A 24,148-nucleotide genomic window follows, 5' to 3' on the forward strand; every position below is an offset into this window, starting at 1 on the left:
AGCACTGAGGCCACGTCCACACGAAGCCGGTGCGTTTCCGATCCGACATTTTTTTTCCCTCGTTCTAAAAAAAAATTCCGTAAACACGGCGTCGTCTCAAGAAATATCTGCGTACACACGAAACCACTGAAACCGACTGAAAACGGTGTAGTATATATGCCAGACCAGTATGGGGCGCTGTAATTCTGCCACAGAGATACACTAGACACGGAGAAGAAGACTTTGAGCATGCGCATAACCTTGCGCGCTGTTTACGAACCAAGAAGAAGAAGACAAAGATTATCGCTTTTTGCTCACCACAGTTGCAGAGAAGCAATAGATTTTGCTGTAATAAAGCTAGTAGGCTTAGTAGCTTCTGCAGCACGAATACAATCATATAAGTCCGCCATTATTGTTGTTGCTGTTACTCGTGACACAGACGACACGTGATGTGATGACATCATCGTTTCACAAAATATACGGATTGGCTGTACACACGAAACCGCAAGGGTGTCGTTTTCAGATTTATCCACTTTGGGACCCGGTTTCAAAAAATAGCGGTTTCAGTCTCCCAAAACGCCGGATCCGTGTGGACGAAACGCCAATACGATAAAAAATGTATACGTATACAGCGAAACGCGTCTCCGTGTGGACGGGCCCTGAAACTGTGACCTTAAAACCGTGATCAAAACTGAGCCGTGAGTAATTTGAACCGTTAGACCCCTAATACATATTCATAATTCACCAGCTTTATTGCTAAATTTACCCGTTTGTGACGTATAACAGGGTCGATCAGTGCGTTTCGTGCTATGCAGAGTTAGACAGCGTCAGTCACAGAGCACCGCAAACGAAACAGCAGCCGGCTTTTATAGTTCCTCCTCAACCAAAACAGCCAGCTTATGCTGCGTTCACACCAAACTACTGTCATTTGGAAGAGATGGAAACCTGTGACTGTATACTCAGAGCGGTTTGTGACTCAAATGCACAACACTATCAACGCCGAAATGCATCTGCAGCAGTCAGGTGGTACAAGTCACTGAAGGAAAATTGTTTATGTTCATTATTATTGAAATGTTGTGCTTTGAGACATGATGTAGTTGAACGCTGTCTAGTGAAGCTTTGCAAACTCTTTTTGTGTGTGTGTGTTTTGAAGAAGGCATGGATTTTGATAGCACTCTGAGTTTTCAAAGCTAACTTGCTGTTGCTAGCCTCTCCGAAAATTGCCTAGCCTACCTTTAAGGAGAAAATACTTAGCAATGGTGTTGACTTATGAATTTGTATATGGTTTGTCTAAAAGCATATTAAAAACACCACATAGACATATACAGAACATTAAAAGCTGGATTTCACCACTGGGGTTTCTTGAATGAAGTTGACTAGCTGTGCAGCACGCATGTTTTCTTGCCATTTTTTTTCTGTCTACATCTTTTTTTATGTTATCACATTAAAGCACAGCAGCTAAAATGTGGTAAAACACTGCTTAGATTTTATATTTTATACTGGGATAAATATGGGGTGGCAATGCTTTTTCTTAGGCTACGTCTACATTAATCCGGATAGACTTGAAAACTGAGTTTTCGTTTAAAAACGCTCTCCGTCCACACTAGCATTTTCAAGCGTTTTCCAAAAGTTTCTCATCCACACTGAAACTTTGTGTGAAAACTCACCTTACAGCGCATGCGTAAACCCTCACGAAAGCTCACAGACAGAACAGACATAATCAAGTTATCGCGCAATTCTTCTGGCAGGATTATTTTATTTAGCTAAATATCTCAGCGTTCACTGATCGTCCAGGTCGCTCTCACTCACCATTATATGTTTGGTCTAAAACTGCTCTCATGTTTCACCGCAGGACAGCAAATGCGAGTGAGTTTTCTGTCATCTTTGCAGGACTGTGATATGAAGAGTGTGTGAAGTAACATATCTTAGCAACTGTGTGAAAGTGAATAGCACATAACATGCACAAAACCGACATAAACATGAATATCTATGGGTTCAATATATGTCACATGACTAAATGTATGTCATCGTTTTCAAATACCTCTGTTTTCACAGTCCACACTACAACACGAAAACAGCGTTTTCAAATGTATCCACTTCGGAGAGCGTTTTCAAAAAGCTTGTTGCTAAAAACGCCGTCTCAGTGTGGACGGAAGACCAAAACAGAGAGAAAAAGATGCGTTTTCAAACCAAAACTGTGGACATGGCCTCTTTTTTTTCACATTTCGGGTCTGTTTACACGACACCGTTTTCAACTAAAAACGTAAAACTTTTTATTTGTTTTGGCCATTCATTTACACGACAACGGCGTTTAGGTGGCCTGAAAACGCGAACTTTTGAAAACTGGTTTTAAAGTGCAAGTTTTTGAAAACGGTCTTTGTGTAAAAAAAAAAAAAAAAAAAAAAAGCGCATCTGACCATGACATCATGCACATGCGTATTACGTGTTCAATCTATAGTGTTTCATCGCCATCTACTGGCCGGGACGCAGAATACATCGTTTTAAGTCCTTTTCACGGTTCCGTGTGAATGGGGATCGTTTTGACAACGGTGTCTTCTGTACGCGGAAAACTCAAAAGGAAAAACTTCTCCGATTCAAACATATCGTTGTCGTGTAAACGTACCCTTGAGCTCATGCCTCAGTCTGAGGATCTCTCTGTGCGTCCCTACGGCACATTAAAACAAGTGAACACCCATCAAACTAGTCGTGACTAAAATAGTTTGGGCGCTTAGGCATATTTAATTATCATTGACATTGTAATGCAGACGTCTGAAACAATTAAGTGTCTTTCATTCTTGAGCTGATCAGCGAGTTTAACGTATAACCGCTAAACAGTCACACAACACCAACCACATTTTCTTCTAAGGAAAGAAAACAAGATGTTCTTAAGAAACCATTTGAGAACTTCTTAAGTATTTTTCAAAAATATGTTTTAACATGTTCGTGATTCTGGTCCTCACCAGATTATTATCCCCGGTCTACTGTATGTAGGCCTATAGGTGTGTATGATTAGGTGTGGGGTTAGGATTAGGCTAGGCAGTCAGGTATAGCGACCTGTAATAATTTGAGAGAGTCCAAGATTCTTAGATAATCACTGTGTCAAAACCATTTGATTTTTACTTGAATATACGTTATTACGTTTACATAACAAAATTAACTAAGGCCTATAGCCTACCTTTTTTTTTTTTGGTAAGGGCTCTATCGCAGTTACTGTTCTAAAAGATTTACTAAAAGACAACATTTAACGAACAAAGACATTTAAAGAACAACGACAATGCATTTAACAATGCATCATTACACTAGTTACAAAGATGCATGATTTAAATTCTTAACATTTTTAAGTGACAGTAACTTACATTGGAAAAACAAACGTTCACCACTTGCTTCACTAGAACTTTTAACTCGTTAAGAAAGCAAAATATGTTGTGCGTCAAACTTGGCAGAAATAAGCTGGAAGGACTTCCTCATTACAGCAACCACAGACAGGTACGATCTGTGATCATTGCCAAGTTTCAGCTCAAAATGTAGAATTATATAGATTTATTGATAGCGAAGGCTGATCTGGAAGCACCGATCACTCCACAAAAGAAGCTCTTCCAAGCCGGATCCAAGGATCACTTCAGGAGTGAGCCATTTAACACCAGAATTGGGAGTTTTTTTCCTTCCCTCGGGTCATTGAGGACTTTTGTCGCACTTGAACCACGAATACACACACAAAATTTTTTATGGATTCGAGGAGTTTTGTGGTTGCAATTTAAAAAAGTAACAAATCGATTTGTCAATTTGACCCCCTTAGGAATGGATGAATGCGAGGAATGCTTCAGTACACATAGAAAAACCTAAAAATGCTCAAAATTCTAACTAAAAATGCTAAAACTTTACCAAAAAAAAATATTTTATAATGTCTATGTGTATCTGAATACAACAAACTGACTTTAGGATCCAACAGAAACAGCTCATATGCTCCATATAGAGCTATAAGGCCATCTAGTGGCATCATGTTATATTATTTAATTTTTTCCACAAGAGGTCGGCAAAGACATCCAATGTAAGATATTTTGAGCTGAATTAAAAGGGTTATGCATGAAAGTGTGAGTTATTTTTAAAGAATGTGAGGAATGTGCTGAAATGACTGTTCATTTACTATTTATTGATCAAATTTAAAGGTAAATAAAAAAAAATTGCAAAAAAAAAAAAAATAGTATCAAAATGAAATCAAATAAGCTTTCTGGACAAAACAAAAAGTATAATTTTAGGACTTCGGGTCATTCTGACCCGCGAATGACAGATGTGTTAAAGTGCGAGTGAAGGATGAGGATCTATCGGGTGAAGCCCCACTATTAAGTCGATTGGGAGAGTTTTGGAGCCACGGACTGTGTGGTGATGGAGTTGCCAAAAGAAGAAATGAGGATGGTTTGTATTATAGGAGTAAATGATGGAGATCCCCATGAGCCAAGGAGGTCGGACAGGGCTTTCGGGATGAAGATAATGGAATCGATGGAGGACTTGGCTCTCCATCAGAGCATGTGAGAAGAGTAGGCTAAATATAAATATTAGCACGCTAATATAAATAAATATATATATATATATATATATATATATATATATATATATATATATATATATATATATATATATATATATATATATATATGCGGTAATGTGATAGTCTTCTTGCTCAGCGCCGCTCACTCAACCCAGAATGATCTCTGTGATATTATGGTGATTTGAGAATCAGTGAACAATGTGAAAAAGCAACACATCTTTCCAAACATGAGAAGCATTTATGAACCTCTTATCCAACAAAATAACATGTTTTTACTCCAAACTCACTTCATAATGAGAGCGCCGTCTGGCGTTCAGATGGAGCAGCATTTACATTAAACATTCATCTCACACACCGATCTGTGAGATTTAGCATTAAAAATAACCACAGCCTTTGATGAATCTTGCAGCCCTAATCATGAGCATTGTAATGTTTAAAGCGGATGCCATAATAAATGTCAGTAGACTGGGAATATTTTAAATTGAGCGGTTCGTTCATAAATCTGTATGATCTTGTCTTCATGCTGTGGAAACTGGAAGACAGAGCACAAGTGCAATAACCTTGTCTAATTGTAATGTTGTGTATTCCATTCTTGCATTTCTTCAACAAAAAGGTGGACTCTGAAGTATTGTGCATATACACATTTAGGATTGTGCGAACTTCTTTAAATAGGGTAATGAAATATGACATGACAACATTTTCCTAATTTTAAACTGTGGCGTTCTCAAGTGGGGTCCGGGGACCCCTAAACATATTATCCAGACTAAGTCACGTTTCTATCATCAAAAACCTGCTGCGAGTCCAAAGTGACTCTATAATGCATTTAATACACACGTAAGTGTATAAGTGTATAAGTAGACACTTAAATGAGAAGTATATTTCTCACATCTGTGCTACAAGTAGGCTATCACAGCCTATATTCATGCAGTCAACCAAATATAGAGAATGTACTCGGCTCAATTTAAATAGTCTGTTGTACAAGTTACCATGTGTGATTATACCATCATGGAATAACAACCATGCATGTGTTTTGTTTTTTAAAGTAGTAAAACCATGGTTAATTTTCGTAAGAGTCCGGCTGTTGTCAGACTCCTTGTGCATACACAACACAAGTCTCACTGGATTATTACAATTAATGGCAAAAAGAATGTTTGGAAATGTAAACTGATATTTCCTATACTGACACACTACTACAGCCAGCTATTTTAGGTGGCCAGATCAATAGTCTACAAAGGACATAAAACCCCCGCGTTTGGCGGGTTAATCTCAAACTCTGGCAGCAATGCCCCAGCCACGTCGGCTGAACTTGTTAATATTTATTAGCTTATGATAAAGATGCTCGGGAAGCTCCTCCAATGGTGCAGCTGTGATCATGAATATGGAGAAGGAAGCCTCCGCCATAGTAGAAGAACTCGTGGGTTTGAGCGCGTGCGTGAGCACAAACACCCCATAACAACACGGACATAATGGCGGGAGTGAAGATCAAGTTCAATGATTAATGTTAACGGCTATATGACCATCACTCTTTAACCAGCCGTGAATTAAAGTTCACTGGAGCTCGAAGTGCGCAAGTGAGTCGACTCGGGCACACTTTGATACACTATATTACATTGTAACTATTGTTATGCTAACAAAATGAGTGTTGACTTGATTTTTTTTGCTGCCTAATAGATTATGTGCGCGTGTGTTTTGCAGATCATGTCCTTAACACGAATGTTGAAGAGACTGAGTGGATCTGTGCTCTGGAAACAAGGTTTGGAGAGTCTGGGAGGAAGATTACAACACACTGATGCCCATTCATCTCCATTCAACTATCAGCTGCTGTCTGACTGCCTTGGTGAGCGAGAGACACTGAGACAGAGACAGAGACAGAGAGAGAGAGACACTGAGACAGAGAGAGAGAGACACACACAGAGAGAGAGAGACAGAGACAGAGAGAGACACAGAGAGAGAGAGACACACTGAGAGAGAGACACTGAAAGAGAGAGACACTGAGACAGAGACACTGAGAGAGAGACACTGAGACAGAGAGAGACAGAGAGAGACAGAGAGAGAGACACTGAGACAGAGAGAGAGAGACACTGAGACAGAGAGAGAGACACAGAGAGAGAGACAGAGAGAGACACTGAGACAGAGAGAGAGACACAGAGAGAGAGACACTGAGACAGAGAGAGAGACACAGAGAGAGAGACACTTAGACAGAGAGACACTGAGACAGAGAGAGAGAGAGAGAGAGAGACAGAGAGAGAGAGAGAGATAATATTTAATTTCTTAACATTAGATGTAACTGCATTGAATTCACAATAAAAATACTTTATTAAACTTAGTGGTAACACTTTACAATAAGGTTCATTAGTTAACATTAGATAATGTATTCACTAACATGAGCTAACCATGAGCAATACATTAGTTACAGTTATTTATTAATCTTTGTTAATGTTAGTTAATAAAAGCCCAGCTGTTCATTGTTTGTTCATGTTAGTTCACAGTGCATTAACTAATGTTAACAAATACAACCTTTGATTTTAATAACCTATTAGTAAATGTTGACATTAATATGATCTAAGATTAATAAATGCTGTAGAAGTATTGTTCATTCTTAGTTCATGTTGTAAACTAATGTAAACTAATGAACCTTATTATAACTCATGTTAATTTCACCATTCACTAATACATGACTAAAATCAAAAGTTGTATCTATTAATATTGCTTAATGATAACTAACATGAACCAGCAATGAACATTTGTATTTTAATTGAATAATGTTTACAAAGATGAATAAACACATGTTTGGTTAGTGATAGTTAATGCACAGACTAACATTAACTAATGGGATCTTAATGCAAAGTGTTACCTTGATCTGCCAAGCATCAAGACGAATCATTTTATATCTCAACTAAATAATCAGATACAGAAACTATTTCATCATACGCTAGTGCTCAAACAAGTTTTTTATATTTAATGCATTGACTGATAAAGATATCTTGAGAACAACGGCCACTATAATGTCAGTTCATGTAATACAATTTAATGATAGCAAACAATTTTATTTGATTTGACACAATATCCAAAAAATCACTAAAACTGTTGATTAATCTACCTATCATCAATACTATATCCAGATTATTTACACTGATATACAGTACTACAGGCCAAAAGTTTGGAAACATTACTATTTTTAATGCTTTTGAAAGAAGTTTCTTCTGCTCATCAAGCCTGCATTTATTTGATCAAAAATACAGAAAAAAATGTAATATTGTGATATATTATTACAATTTAAAATAATTGGTTTTCAATTTATTATACTTTAAATGATCATTTATTTCTGTGATGCAAAGCTGAATTTTCAGGATCATTACTCCAGTCTATCACATGATCCTTTACAAATCATTCTAATATGAGGATTCATTATCAAAGTTGGAAACAGTTCTGCTGCTTAATTCATAACCTGTGATACTTTTGTAGGATATTTTGATGAATAAAAATAACAAAAATAAACATAAAAAAGAAGAAGCAAATGTTTAAAAATAGAAATCTTTTGTAACAGCAATATACACTACTGTGCAGTCATTTTTTTTCTTTCTTTTTTTGAAATAAATCAATACTTTTATTCAGCAAGGATGTGTTAAATTGATAAAAAGTGACAGTAAAGAAGATTTAAATTAGAAAATATTTTTTTATTTTGAATAAATGCAGTTCTTTTTAACCTTTTATTCATCAGATATATTAGGCAGCAGAACTGTGTCCAACACTCATAATAAATCAGAATATTAGAATGATTTCTAAAGGATCATGTGGATGTCACATGTGACACTGAAGACTGGAGTAATGATGCTGAAAATTCAGCTTTGCATCACAGAAATAAATTATTTTTTAAAGTATATTCAAATAGAAAACTATTATTTTAAGTTGTAATAATATTTCACAATATTACTGTTTTTTTTCTGTATTTTTGATCAAATAAACGCAGCCTTGATAAGCATTAGAGACTTCTTTCAAAAATATAAAAAAAATCGTAATGTTTCCAAACTTTTGACCTGTACTGTATATGTTGCATCGTTATAGAATGTTATGTTTGCTATCATAAACCGTAGTAAAAAAAGATGAACAGTTGTTAACAAGTGTAATTAATTCATATATATAATTCTGCAGCGCTCAACTATGGTGGTCTCGTAATGCACTTTGACTATGTTTGGCTGAGAGATCACTGCCGTTCGGCTTCATGCTACAACTCAAAAACCAACCAGCGTAACCTGGACACGGCCAGCATCGACCTGGACATCAGGCCCGTAAAGAGCCGAGCCGACGAACACACACTCTTCCTGACATGTGAGTGCAGACACACACTCTTCCTGACATGTGAGTGCAGAACATCGTTTAACCGCACTGAAATCACAGTCACTTGAGTCTCACAGGCGTGATTCACTCTCCCTCACAATCTCAAGCTCCACAAAGAGATAAAACAAAAATGATTGTGATTTTATCGGTGAAAAACTGTTTACTGGTTAACAGAAAGTTTCCGTACTATATACACGGTACACAACTGTGATAGATCTAACAGTACATTTAATGTCATTTTACAGTAAAATACCGTAAAATTGACCGTCATTGTATAATTTACAGTGAAAAACCATTCCCACAATTCCTTGCGTGACACTTCACATTTGATGTATTTTTGTTACAAAACGGTTTCTTCATAATTTTTCTTAGTTTATTCTAATCAGTTATGTACATCAGGGTTTTATGTTACATTTAAAGGGATACTTCACCTCTGGAAAGATGAATGTGTATTTAAAATAGGTCATTTATGTAGAAGAAATGTGAAATTATTTTTCAATTTGGAGCCTTCTAGACTGAGAAAAGCCAGAAAATTTATTTTTGGCTCATGTGAATGAAAGACAACAACTCCCAGAATGCACTTGGCTTCGTTGCTCTACGAGGCCACTCCCAAGCCACGCCTACCGGTAAGAGCGCGCAGTTAAACAACAAGGCTAGGCTACTAGTGAGTCTCCGTGACGAGTCTGCCCGGGATTTCGAGATCGCACAAAATGTCTGGGATTCGGCTTTTGCGTTCTACAGTCGCCATTCATCATGTTTACTGTGGCGAGCAGGACGAGGCTGAGGGCCGCGGGAGAACATCATCATGTTTACTGTGGCGAGCAGGACGAGGCTGAGGGCCGCGGGAGAACGTCATCATGTTTACTGTGGCGAGCAGGACGAGGCTAAGGGCCGCGGGAGAACGTCATCATGTTTACTGTGGCGAGCAGGACGAGGCTGAGGGCCGCGGGAGAACGTCATCATGTTTACTGTGGCGAGCAGGACGAGGCTAAGGGCCGCGGGAGAACGTCATCATGTTTACTGTGGCGAGCAGGACGAGGCTGAGGGCCGCGGGAGAACGTCATCATGTTTACTGTGGCGAGCAGGACGAGGCTGAGGGCCGCGGGAGAACGTCATCATGTTTACTGTGGCGAGCAGGACGAGGCTGAGGGCCGCGGGAGAACGTCATCATGTTTACTGTGGCGAGCAGGACGAGGCTGAGGGCCGCGGGAGAACGATCAGAGGCCGGTGGCGTGATTACTGATGAGCCACACCTGTGAGACGCACCGGTCTCGTATCTCTCACGGAGGAGCGGGAATTTTCTTAGCAATGCTAAAACGCACATCAACCGATCACTTGTTTAGCGTTCATGTAAACACTACATTCAGATTCACCAACCGGAATCAATTCAGTTAGACTGAAACAAAAGGTGTGCATGTGAACAATGAATGGCGACTGCAGAAAGCAAAAGCTGAATCCCGGACATTTTGGACGATCTCGACAGCCGGACATGTCCGGGAAAAAGAGGATGGTAACCCCTACTACTCAGCTTTCTCCACAGAACAAGAGCCTGCTAGCTTAGCTTCCAAAGAAAGATGGCTGACACTGTGTGTACATTCTGTGAGTGAGATCCCTCTATGGGCGAGTTGAAGACATGCGGGACAGCTCCTCCTACTGGCTGGAGTCTCTCGCCTCTGGACAAAAAATCCTCCGATGAGGCGAAATGACGATTTTTGCGTCATCAGAGGGTTTTTTCCAGACAAAAAATACATAAATCTGTGGTCTCAGGGGGACATGAGGGAGGGAAGCACAGTCACTCGAGAATACTACAGGTTTTCTACTGATACAAAGCTTAATGCTAAATCCTGAAGTATCCCTTTAATGTTGTTAAATGAATGTTTATTGCATTTTTAAAATGTCATGTGTGTTACCGTGGTGTTTGGTGTGTGTGTGTGAATGACACTGTGCAGCTTCTGTATATTAGTATTAATTTACTTTTCTTGTGGAAAAGCTGCTTGTGATGAGCTTTGATTGATCATGTGACTCTCAACACCACTGTGATTGGTTGTTGTCAGTGTGTTACAATAGTACAAAACAGATATTAGTACCTCAATAGGTCGGAAAATTAACAATACATCACATAATGAAATATGTTTTTTTACTGTAAATTGGAAGTTAAGTCGTAAATATTTTTTACGGTAAATTTTCTGGCAACCACAGCTGCCGTTTTTTTACCGTAAATTTAACGGATTTTTTTTATAAGTCTCATGTGCATACGACAGTCATTCACTGATAATCTTATCCTCGGCCAAATCTCTGATCCGATCTCGCCAGCTTTGATGTGAAAGATGCCAAAGTATATCTTTACTGATAAATATGGATTACGCAAACGTTTGTAGTTGTTTTCTGGAGCTTGACGGACGTGTGAGCCGTTGTTGAAAAGAGGATGAAGATAGTTTTCAGTTTTCGGTTAACTAACCATTAAGGATTGAGATTTTTCTCATTGGTTGTTGTTCCACTTTTATTTATTCCCTGGTAAACATCCTGGTTTTCAAAACCGAACCAAACAAAATTGGATTAAAATGGCACCTTTACATGTAACGTGCACTGTTTTATGCAAGATTGCTTAATATTGGGATAGGAAGATGAACCAGCTTGACCTGTGTCTTCATGTTTCAGTCCTCTCTCCTCAGAGACTGTGGTCTTATTGTGCTTAGATAAGTTTAACACTCTTCCCAAACAAAGATGGATATCTCTTTCCTAAGTAAAGATAAGGCTCCGCGAGAGTCCGACAGAACTTTGACTCTTACGAAACGCAGCAGAGAGACCATGTGAGATTCACTTTAAATCAGTTACATAGTAACACTTTCTCATGACTTTAGTGTCTGTGATACTTTGGCCTAAGATTGTCAATCAACTGGTGTTTAATAATATAGTTAAAGTCCCCCTGTAGTCAATCATTTTGTCCCTTAAAACTCATGATTGATCACCAAAAAACTTTTTTTTTTCCTTGAAATTATATATCAAATAAGCTTGAATGTAACTCGACACCCTTGCCTCATTTAGTATGTGCGGTTCTATGAATATGCAAATGAGCCCCGCCTCCACTCACTCCCTCAGCTCAGAGATCCACTCGTTGACGATCACACGTTGATCTGATTGGTTACAAGGTAGTTTGTGACGTCAGAAACGCCAGCGATTTCAAAGCGTGTTTTTGAGACTGTCTTTGGTTCACTGCAGTTTTAAGGAGAAAATACTCAGCAATGGTGTCGACTTATGAATTTACACATGATTAGTCTTAAAGCATATTAAAAACACCACATAGACATATAAACAACATTAAAAGCTGGATTATTGTCCTTATATTATTTCCTTCATTGTGCACATCATTAATATAGCCATTTCTGACACTAACACTTGAGTTCAATAGCTCTTGCATATTATAATTATATATATATATAATCATATATATAACATATTTAATACTGGCACTTTTGACTTTCCTATTCGGACAGGACTAGTTTTCTTGGAGAAATGTACTTTGAGGTTTTAATCCCGGCTGAATGTCAAGTCTGTTTTTCTCACACAACCTCTGTAGAAATTCCAGAGCAAACGACCTGCTGTTTTTCCTCTGGGAAATCTAATCCCGTCCCAATGTGAACGATTTCTTCTCCTCCACATGTGTTTCTGACTAACCTGAGCTACCGTTTGCACACTAATCTTGCTGGTCATTGCAACATGGACTGCATCGGATGAAAAAGTAATGCAATAAAATGAATTAAGGAGACTTTACGACGGTCTAGATTTCTCTGCTCATTTACGTGGGTTTATTATAAGCTGCCACTTCTATCAACTTCTATTTAAATAATCATTTAAAATTAAATAGAAAATAATTCATCAAAAGACACATCGTCATGACATCTAGAAAACACACACTCCTGCCTCAGTGATAAACACGGAGACGTTTGTCCCGTCTGGATTGGCAAATAAAATCACAGTCATTGTGTGATAAGAATTGCAATTCAACGTCGTTTAAAAACCAATTCAGTCTGAAAAGGGCTTTAAAGGGACAATTCACCCCAAAACAACCATCATGTTGTTAGTTTCTTTCCTCTGTTGAACACAAAAGAAGATATTCTGAAGAATGTCGGTAACCAGACAGTTGGACCCCATTGACTTGCATTGTATTTTTTTTCCTACTATGGAAGTCAATGGCCACCGTCAGCCGACATTCTTCACTCTATCTTCTTTTGTGTTCAACAGAGGAAAGAAACTCATACAGGTTTGCAACAACATAAGGGTGAGTAAATGATGACAGAATACATTTTTTTTGGGTGAACTATCCCTTTAAAAGACTGGAATGATGCAGGCATCATTTTTTTTTATTTGTAGTCAGATACAATAAAAGTTAAAGTCCCCCTTTACCTTAAAACTCATCTTTGATCACCAAAATTACATATTTAAAAGTTTTTTTCCTTGTAAAAAATGTCTTAAAATATCTTGAATGTAACTCGACACCCTTGCCTCATTTAGTATGCGCGGTTCTATGAATATGCAAATGAGCCCCGCCTCCACTCACTCACTCAGCTCAGAGATCCACTGGTTGACGATCACACGTTGATCTGATTGGTTACAAGGTAGTTTGTGACGTCAGAAACACCAGCGATTTCAAAGCGTGTTTTTGAGACTGTCTTTGGTTCACTGCAGTTTTAAGGAGAAAATACTCAGCAATGGTGTCGAGTTATGAATTTACACATGGTTTGTCTTAAAGCATATTAAAAACACCACATAGACACATAAACTACATTAAAAGCTGGATTTACACCACAGGGGGACTTAAAGCCCTTAACATGAATTCTTCTGTGAACGCTTGTGTATCATTTGTGTTGTAAAGCTGTTTAAATAATAATTTTTACAGTTACAGTTCAGGGTTTATAGTGTTGTGTTGTGATGTCATGGCGATGAAGTTGTAAAGTTGGATATAACCTTACATAGGAAAGGTTAGCAAGCCATTTTTTTTTTATTGTCATATTGTTGGCTATAGGGGTGAGCGCTTATAACACACATGGTTTAAAACTGTCCACACACAACTTAGTGTATTGACTAGTTGCCATATCAACACTATAAAGAGAAAAAATTGCACCAAAATTGAAAAAATCTATGGAAGATATCACTGAACACTTATTTAACCATAGCTAAATAAATCTTTCATGTCTGTTTTTTTGTGTTCATTTAAAATTTGACAAATCTGATATTATTTAATTTTAATCTTATATCTGTTCTTTAATGCTGATCTAATCAGCAGAAGACACTCGCCGGGTTTGAATCCCAGTTGTGCATGTTGTCACACTCTGTTACAATACTATTAGAACTATGATATTCTATTATATACTTTTATGAATTCTATTGAGAAACCATGAGAAAAAGGTGAATAAATACTGAGAGTCAGTGTTCTCGAAATTATTCATTATTGTTATGTTTTGAACTATGCTGTATAGCTGTGTCTATTTGTTGTCAAAATCAAAAATTACTTTATTTTTTAATTATTTAAAATGCCATTATTTTATATGAAAAAGTTAATAATTGCATTTTATTGACCAAATATTTTAGTTAGTCTTGTATATTTTTTTATTAGATCAGATAACATTTTAATCTGTCATATGATCATATGGGGCATGTTGTTACTTTTCACTTCAAAATCAAGAAAAATAAAGTATACAGTGTATTAATGAAACAAATTCGCATAATTGTACTAGACATGTATACAATTAAATGTGGGAAAAAATAAGTACTCTAAACCCTAATTGGATTTACACAAACTGAGAGTCTCCCTTACAACTGAAACTGAATATTGTAACGTTTACAAATTGGTCCGGTTTAGTTATATCGTAAGTGCCTTTCTGTAACCCAGCTTTTTGCTTTTTTAAATGAAAAATAGGGGCAAATGGAAATTTACTTTTGTAGTAATCAGCATTATGCCTGTCACAGCAATGAGACACAGGTGAAAACAATGAGTGCTAATGAGTCCAGGCAGAGAATTATGGGAGATGTAGTTTGTGTGGGAATGACAATAAATTGCGAATATCCCTTTAAAGGTTCAGATATCCTGATGTGCATGTCACCGCACTAGTAGCGTTCTCCACTGATAAACACTGATGAATCTGGACTCATATGTTATCTTCTAATGAAGTGATGGAACTGGATAATATTCTGAATGTTCCAACTTAATGAAGTGTTTTGTGACCCGCTCTAGGGCCAGATGGTCATGTGACGCGCTACAGCCTAGCATGGCTAGCGCAGAACAGCTACGAGGGCCAGAAGAGAAGTGCCATGCAACCCCGTGTGCTGTGGGACGCTGATATCTACACCAGCGCTCAGGTTCCCAGTGCACGCTGGGAGAAGTTCATGAGCTGCGACGAGGAGCTGAAGATCTTCCTCAACTGCTTCTTGCTTTATGGAATCGCCTTCGTCGAAGACGTCCCACCGACCCTTGAAGCCACAGAAACCGTGACCCAAAGAGTGAGCCTCATCAGGTCAGGCCTCGTGTTTTTCTGCTCCAAAATAACAATTGTGTTGATAGGCGATAGATCATATGGACCACAAAACCAGTCACATGGGTAATTTTTTTTAAAATTGAGATGTATGCATCATCTGAAAGCTGAATAAATAAGCTTTCCATTGATGTATGGTTTGTAAGGACAATATTTGGTCGAGATACAACTATTGAAAATCTGGAATCTGAGGGTGCAAAAAAATCGAAACATTGAGAAAATCTCCTTTAAAGTCCATTTATGTTGGCGATTGTGTTTCATTCACTCACAAAAATAAATGTTTTATATATTTACGGTAGGAAATGTACAAAATATCTTCATGAAACATGATCTTTACTTAATATCCTAATGATTTTTGGCATAAAAGAAAAATCAATAATTTTGACCCATGCAATGTATTGTTGGCTATTGCCTCAAATATACCCGTGCGACTTGTGACTGGTGACGTGATCCAGGGTCACATATGATCAATCACATCATTATTTACCCTAATGTCATCCAATGTTTTTTTCTTTTGCGGAACACAACAGGACTATAGTGCAAAAGTCGCATTTGCTGCTTTTATGATGTTTTGGGTTTTTTTTTTTAGAGATGCATTGATATCTTGGCCAGTAATCAGCATCGGCCGATAAAAGCTATTGTTTTTACTATCGGCCATTGGCCAGTTGTTTAAAAGCAGCCGATGATCAGGACCGACTGTCCTGTCAATCAAAAGATAGCGGAAAAACGTGTCTGCAACTCATACTGTGTGTGAATAAAGTCTCCCTTGTGTTGAATTTAGGGCAAGTTAGCACAACAATAATGCATTAACAGTTAAAAATAGCTCTATAAAAATAGCTCCATAAAAATAGCTCTATTTGACCCGGTGAATCTAGTTTGTAAGCCCGCCCTCGATCGGTCCAAATCCGGCATCCGACCAGCGGGGAAGGTCTCTGCGTGTTACTGTCTTTCTGCGTGGCCAAGTATTTTTGATTAAATGAAATATGTTTTCTCATATGTATTTTCTCGTTATTTCATCCGACTCCATAAATGAAAAGGTTTTAATGATATCCGTGCATCATTAAATGTGAGCGAATGTTTGACGATTCTCTAATGAAACTCTTTAATGAAAATAATGTCAGAGTCAGTTAGAATAATCAAATGTAACAATTTATTATGAATGAATGAATGAATACATTTATTTCGAGCAATATAATGACACATAACAAAGGCAATCAAGAGAAGCATGTCAGGTCAGGTAAATGTATCATGCCAATTTCATAATCAGTTCAAGGATAATCGATACAATAACATTGAATGCTCTAGAATAAAGAGAAGAGATGCGAACCCGACATTAGGAAATGCATGATGCTGAGAGTCCCGGCGACTCTCCGCATCACGGGCCGATCTTCTAGTTGCATTTCATTATATAGACAGAACCTCTTTCACATGGAAACATCTGCTAACAACGGGAATTTACATTCAGAGTTGACACCTTTTGGGGGTGTGAGACCGTTTGTCTAGAGACCGTCTTCCTTTGTGTGCCAGCTATCTCTAAACTCTTAAAAACCTTATTACCTTTTGTTTTACATCTCTGGAAATGAGTACCAGTCGCACTGAGACATTTCAAATTATACTAAACATGTACAATACTCGATGATAATCGTTCACATTAAAACATATAGATTCTTGGGTGAGTTTCTGGTGATCTCAGCATGAGGGAGAAGGAGTGGGGGATGAGGAGAAGAAATGTAGATCAGGATGATTCGGAGGTGAGACTTTCGTCTCGATAGTGCACAAGGGCGAGCTCAAATGTTAATTGCCTTTGTTCCATTAGAGAGTAGCTCTCTCTTCCAGTTTTTCCAGTCTTACAAGTTCATGCCAGGGTTGCCAGGTCCACGGTTTTTCCCTACACCAAGGGCTGTTTACATGACACCGTTTTCAACTAAAAACGTAAAACCTTTTATGCGTTTTGGCCGTTCATTTACACACGCCGTTAGGCCGCCTGAAAACGCAAAGTTTTAAAAACAGGTTTCAAAGTGCACGTTTTTGAAAACGTTCTCTGTGTAAACAACAAAAACTCGAATATCTGAAAACGATGCCGTCATGCACATGTGTATTACGTGTTCAATCTATAGTGTTTCATCGCCATCTACTGGCCTGGCAGCAGAATACACCGTTTTTAGTCGTTTTAGTCACAGGACCACCAATGCCTTACTGTTTTTAGTGCAAAATTTAGATAAATAGAGAATTGTTGCAGTGTAACAGGAATGAGGGGTGGGGTGGCAGGCAATGCTAGAACCGTGTCGCTTTTCCCCCCGAGATAATATTATCACTATTATCACAATAATAGTTTATTCAAATTAAAATGACTTAAATGAGGCCATTCTTTGTTTCCAGAGAGACCATGTATGGGCGGATATGGAACTTCACTTCAGATTTTTCTCGTGGAGACACAGCCTACACGAAGCTGGCACTGGACCGCCACACCGACACCTCGTACTTTCAGGAACCCTGCGGGTAAACAGGAGAATCAGAGTTTAACACCTGAACGGCTTAACACCTGTCTGTCAGATCCAGTTTCCTCACAGCATGTGTAGTCGATCAGCAGGGACTCAAACTCACATTCTGTTCTATTTATAACCTTTATTTTACCAGGAAAGAAGCACATTGAGATTAAGAATCTCTTTTACAAGAGCGTCCTGGCCAAGACTGACAGACACAGCACGTTTGAGTTTAACAAACATCCAACAATACATACACATATACACACACAAGCAAATCCAATCAAATTTCAATATCACTACATACTATTATAAGAGCTTTGAGTAAACAGAGACCTCTTAAAGGGATAGTTCACCCAAAAATGAAAATTCTGTCATCATTTACTCACCCTCAAGTTGTTCCAAACCTGTATGAGTTTCTTTGTTCTGCTGAACACAAAGGAAGATATTTGGAAGAATGTTTGTAATCAACAGATCTCGGTCCCCATTGACTTCCATAGTAGGAAAAAAATATACTATGGTAGTCAATGGGGACCGAGATCTTAAATTTCCCAAGTAAAATGTCCTTGTAACTGTTATACTCCTCCAACAAACACATATTCTCCACTGGGGTAAACTGCACTGAGCGGTTGATGCACTTACTCGATCCGCCATGTTTTTTGTTTTGAAAAGTGTCTTATTTTACCCAGAATGCATTGCAGTGAAGTCCTACTTAAGATCTTAAGTCTTAAGTGCTTTGTGCAACGGTCTGATTTAGATGTCTATCTGAAGTCTGACTATCTACTATATCTGAGCCATAGTCAAAGTCTATCTTTGTGAAACCGGCCCCTGTACTGTGAAGGTTCAAGATAAATACATGTACCGTTACACCCCTAATGGTGAATGACAAAAATGACTACATTTCGCCCCTTTGTGGGGCAACACACTTCCTAAATGTACATTTCCAGCAGCCATAGCCACAATTACAACTTGATTATTATTTGAGTATGACAACAATCATGTCATATGACGATTAATTTATCAGTTCAATTCAAATGTACAGCATTGATTTGTTACTACAAACATGAAACATCGCCTTGATGTCTAAGTGATCAGTTGATAGAAATAGTTATTTTACTTGAGTGTCATAAGTCCAGTGTAAAGCGTAAGTTTGAATCCTTCTCCTGGTCCACAAGCATCCAGGTGTTTCACTGTCTGAGGCACGAGGGAACGGGCGGCAGGACTCTTCTGGTGGACGGCTTCCACGCTGCTGACTCGGTCCTCCAGCGAACGCCCGGGAACTTCGAGCTGCTTTCCCATGTGCCGATCAAACACGAGTACATCGAGAACCTGAGCGAGCACCGCAACCACATGATCGGCATCGGCCCCGTGCTCAACGTGTATCCCTGGAACAACGAGGTCTACATGATTCGGTGAGACCGATGTGTTTCTCTGCTTTCTTGACATGTGAAACCTTTGACTTTTTGTAATGTCAAGTCAAATTAATTTCATAGTACACATTGTTTCACAGCAGATTGACATGAAATCATGATTTAATCATTACAATATCTTACTATTTTCATGCCTTATTGTCACATTTAGCAGATTAGAGCTGGGTGATAATATAGTAGTTGAGATTTGCTATATAGTACATGTTACCCTACGTGAGTATGCAGTGCTACTTTATACAAAAACAGTGAATTTTATGCTTTTTAATGTCAAATTTTGTAATAATTGCTTTGTTTTATTTTTTTAAGTAGACACTGCCTCCCTCCCTCCTCTGAGGAAACGTCCCTGTTATATATCCACTTTTCTATAAAGAGCTGGCCGATAATATAGTTTACATTTTGTGACAATATAAACTATAGTATTATTTGTTATGAGTGTACTGTATGTATGCAGGTAAAGTAGGGTTTACTATTTATACAACTTTTGATATATCGCTGAGCGATAATATAGTGGACATTTTTACAACGAGTGGATGTCTGAGCTGAGTGAGTGAGTGGAGGCGGGGCTCATTTGCATATTCATAGAACCGCGTATACTAAATGAGGCAAGGGTGTCGAGTTACATTCAAGATATTTTAAGGCATGAAGAAATATTTTTCACTAGAAAAAACGCTTAAATATGACATTTTGGTGATCAAAGATGAGTTTTAATAGATAAAATGATTAACTACAGGAGGACTTTAATTGTTTCAATGGTAATTTCTCGCTAGAAATAACATCAACATCGGTCAAAAACGTAGGCCTACATTTACACAATTTCCAGACGCCATATGCATATATAATTTTAGCTTTGTACTGCTGTGTAAAATCAATAAGCTTCACGTTTGTAATAGTACTGATGTTCGGGAAATCAACACTCTATATCCTTTATTATAGGCTTTCATAAATATTAAAAACAAGTGCCATTTTTCGCCCTGTATATCTCGAATTTTTTGGAGCATTTTTATTCATTTTGGTGACATTTTTTTCTCCAAGCCCCTGGAAAAATATCTGACCCTGGTGTGTGTGTGTGTGTGTGTGTGTGTGTGTGTGTGTGTGTGTGTGTGTGAGACGGATGAGACACAGCAAAGGCTGCTGCTGATGTTGTGTTTTGTTGTTTTGCAGGTATAATAACTATGACCGTTCTGTAATGAACACAGTGGCTCATGATGTGGTGCGGCGCTGGTACGCGGCTCACAGGGAGCTCACCGCAGAACTGAGGAGACCCGAGAACGAGCTGTGGGTCAAACTCAAACCCGGCAAGGTATCAGTCTCCGCACATGCTCAGTTAATCTCAAGAGCTCAAAAGGGGCATAAGTAAAGTAATATCCTTCAAAAAGGTCTCATCAATATAACGGATATATAAAATAACGTTAAGTAAAATGAAATAGTCAAAGCTTACTTGCACTGGACGTGCTGGTTTCGGCCTCATCTCATATATGAAACACCAGCGATTCAGCAACTACGCGCTAATGCACTCGCATTCGTGTAAAACAGCCTTGTGGAAAGGTTTGGGTGAGTAAGAAGTTATAGTACCTTCAGTGCCCTGTAGATGGCGATATCGCTTCTTTATAGCAGCAATAAACTGCTGCAGAAAAAGTTAGGTGTCATGCAAAATGTAATGTGTAATTGCATTACTCTTCACAAATGTATTGGAGTAAAGACTACATATACTTGTTCAAAAATGTACTCAAGTAGTGAGTAAAAGTTGATCATATCTTTGATACTTTGATGCTTAAAGGGATAGTTCACCCAAAAATGAAAATTAGCCCATGATTTACTCGCCCTCAAGTCATCCTAGGTGTGTATGACTTTGGACAGATGCACTTTTATGATTAGAGATGCACTTTTATGATGGATAGATGCGCTTTTATGATGGATAGATGCACTTTTATGATGGATAGATGCGCTTTTATGATGGACAGATGCACTTTTATGATGGATGGATGCACTTTTATGATGGATGGATGCACTTTTATGATGGATAGATGCGCTTTTATGATGGATAGATGCGCTTTTATGATGGACAGATGCACTTTTATGATGGACAGATGCACTTTTATGATGGACAGATGCGCTTTTATGATGGATAGATGCGCTTTTATGATGGATAGATGCGCTTTTATGATGGATGGATGCACTTTTATGATGGATGGATGCACTTTTATGATGGATGGATGCACTTTTATGATGGATGGATGCACTTTTATGATGGATGGATGCACTTTTATGATGGATAGATGCGCTTTTATGATGGATGGATGCACTTTTATGATGGATAGATGCACTTTTATGATGGATAGATGCGCTTTTATGATGGACAGATGCACTTTTATGATGGACAGATGCACTTTTATGATGGACAGATGCACTTTTATGATGGACAGATGCACTTTTATGATGGATAGATGCACTTTTATGATGAATATGCACTTTTATCATGGATAGATGATAGATACACCTAGGATGAATTGAGGGTGAGTAAATCATAGGCTAATTTTCATTTTTGGGTGAACTGTCCCTTTAAGTACAGGAACTAATTACATTTACTCCAATACTTTACACCACTGTGTAAACGACGTTCAGAATCATATTTGATGTATTCATATTGATGTAAATCAGTGCATGTAAACACAGCGCCTGTTGTTTTGTCCCAGGTTCTGTTCATTGATAACTGGCGTGTCCTGCACGGCAGAGAGTCGTTCACGGGCCTGAGGCAGCTGTGCGGGTGTTACCTGACCCGGGACGATGTGCTGAACACGGCCCGATCTCTGGGACTCCAGGCCTGAACGCTCGACGACCCCGAGGAGAAAACACCGGTTTATGACGATAGCAGAGGACACATACAGCAGGATCACAACAACTCTGTGAAAGGACATTAACCTATGATGATTATGGCAGCAAGAATATAAAGACTTCACTTAACTCTCAATTCTTATATATGTATAAGAATTGATCTGTCTCTCTCTCTGTACTCATTTAACAATCAACTCAGCTCTTTGTTTGAATGATTTTACTATTTTAATTAAATTAGTTTTTTTGTAGTGGATGATGTATCTTTTTGACCCAAAATGCTTTCTTTCCACAGAAAACCGGATAGTTGTAATCAAAGGTGCTGTATGTAAAAACATTTTTTTGGCTGCTCTAAAGCATAAAAATACCATAATATGTTTGCTTTACAGATATTTAGGAAACAAGTTCACATACTTTTTTTTTTTACTATTAATGCAGCATGCACATAAAACAGGGAACAATCAACAATGTAAGACACTTCTATTGAGACTAACACAGAGTTTGAATCTGAGGAAAAAGCAAGAAAAGAAAAGGGAGCCAGGGTGAAGACAAACAGGTACATCAAAGAAAAATATTAATGTTTTGACAAACAGGTACATTTTGTTTTTTGAAACATTGAAACAACAAACTCACAGAGAAATATATTAAAGGAGGGCTTACACAGGTTCACATACTTGTTTCTCTGAAAAACAACACTACAGCCAGTTATTCTGCTTTGAAAAGTGATTCCGTGTCGGAGTGTCTGATTTGTTTTGAACTGTGTGACTCCGCCCACTGCCAATTCACCCCATAGTATTTCGACACCCGGGTTGCCAGTTGGCGGGAAACTCCGCGTAGTGCGACTATGGAAGCAGCGAATGAACCGGGTCAGAGATCACAGATTCATTCCACACGACCTTATAATCCGCGAAACCCATCTAGAAAGCTCTATGATGATCAGATGAATATTAAAACGCAGATATAGTAGCTGATTTAACAGTGAAAAGCTCGTCACGCTCGTTTCTGTTGTGTCACGTGTTCTCAATCTGGCAACCCGCGTGAGCGTCGAGTCTGAGGTGGTGGGAGAATCAACACTTCAATATTTTCTATTTGGATGATTTGGACTGCATTATCCATTTTTTTTTAACGCCGGCTATGTGTCAATATTACATACAGCACAAACGATCCTTCGTTTAAGCGAAACGTCGGAATGATGGAAATGTCTTAAAATGGTTGTAAATGCAGGGCCTATGCGTTTGTGCCTTATGAGAATGCAGGATATATATGACATGTCACTAAATGAAATGTACATATATATCCTGCAATAATCTCATACATGCTATGTATAGTTTAATCTGTAGCATTTTAACACCCTGTATCCTGTATCCTATATAAAATGATGTCAAATTAATGTACGCACAAAAATACCAATGTTTACCTCTTTACAACTGGTTTTTGATTTTAGTCATTTTAGTTTAGTTCAGACAAGGCTGTAAACTATGTACTTAATACAAATAAAATGCCTACAATAAATATAAAGTATACACACACTGCATTTTTTTATTTTACAAAATTATCTTTAATATACAGTATCCTGAAAAGGGGACATTTCTTTCTTTCTTTCTTTCTTTCTTTCTTTCTTTCTTTCTTTCTTTCTTTCTTTCTTTCTTTCTTTCTTTCTTTCTTTCTTTTGTTGCTAAGTTTAGATGTGACATTTCAGACATCTTAAAACATAATGGCCAAATAAGTTAAATCATTCAATTTAAATGATCTGTGTTATTATAACGACGTATCTTCAATACATTAATAAAATGTATTTCCCTTTCAGAAGCCTTGATTGTCATCAGTTATTCAACTAAATTGTCAAAACACAATTTTAAATAGAATGGTTAATTTAGTATTTTACATAAAAGACCAGTGCTGAGTAGATTAGTCAAATTACAGTGAGATGAAATTATGAAAAATGATATGAAAACTGTATTTCATTACACATTTTAGGTAATGTAATCTGACTACTTTTGGATCACTTTTAGA

The 24,148-nt window shown here is 37.9% G+C and overlaps 1 protein-coding gene across 1 annotated transcript; it reads left to right on the plus strand.

The window, feature by feature from the left end:
* The first annotated feature begins 5,882 nt into the window (after positions 1–5,882).
* tmlhe (trimethyllysine hydroxylase, epsilon) lies at positions 5,883–23,661 on the plus strand. The gene is made up of 8 exons (XM_084387327.1): positions 5,883–6,096; positions 6,221–6,362; positions 8,678–8,854; positions 15,096–15,375; positions 17,773–17,892; positions 19,052–19,288; positions 20,468–20,606; positions 22,000–23,661. The coding sequence occupies exons 2-8, from the start codon at positions 6,224–6,226 to the stop codon at positions 22,129–22,131; spliced, it is 1,224 nt and encodes a 407-aa protein (XP_084243453.1). The 5' UTR covers positions 5,883–6,096; positions 6,221–6,223; the 3' UTR covers positions 22,132–23,661.
* The last annotated feature ends 487 nt before the right edge of the window (positions 23,662–24,148 follow it).

The sequence above is a fragment of the Rutilus rutilus genome (genome assembly GCF_951802725.1).
Source record: "Rutilus rutilus genome assembly, chromosome: 18".
Taxonomy (NCBI): domain Eukaryota; kingdom Metazoa; phylum Chordata; class Actinopteri; order Cypriniformes; family Leuciscidae; genus Rutilus; species Rutilus rutilus.

Bases quoted from the DNA above. Each gene is read 5' to 3' on its own strand.
- tmlhe (XM_084387327.1), top strand. From the start codon at position 6,224: ATGTCCTTAACACGAATGTTGAAGAGACTGAGTGGATCTGTGCTCTGG. The intron at 8,855-15,095 runs GTGAGTGCAGAC...GACCCGCTCTAG, and splicing joins ACACACACTCTTCCTGACAT to GGCCAGATGGTCATGTGACG. The intron at 15,376-17,772 runs GTCAGGCCTCGT...CTTTGTTTCCAG, and splicing joins CAAAGAGTGAGCCTCATCAG to AGAGACCATGTATGGGCGGA.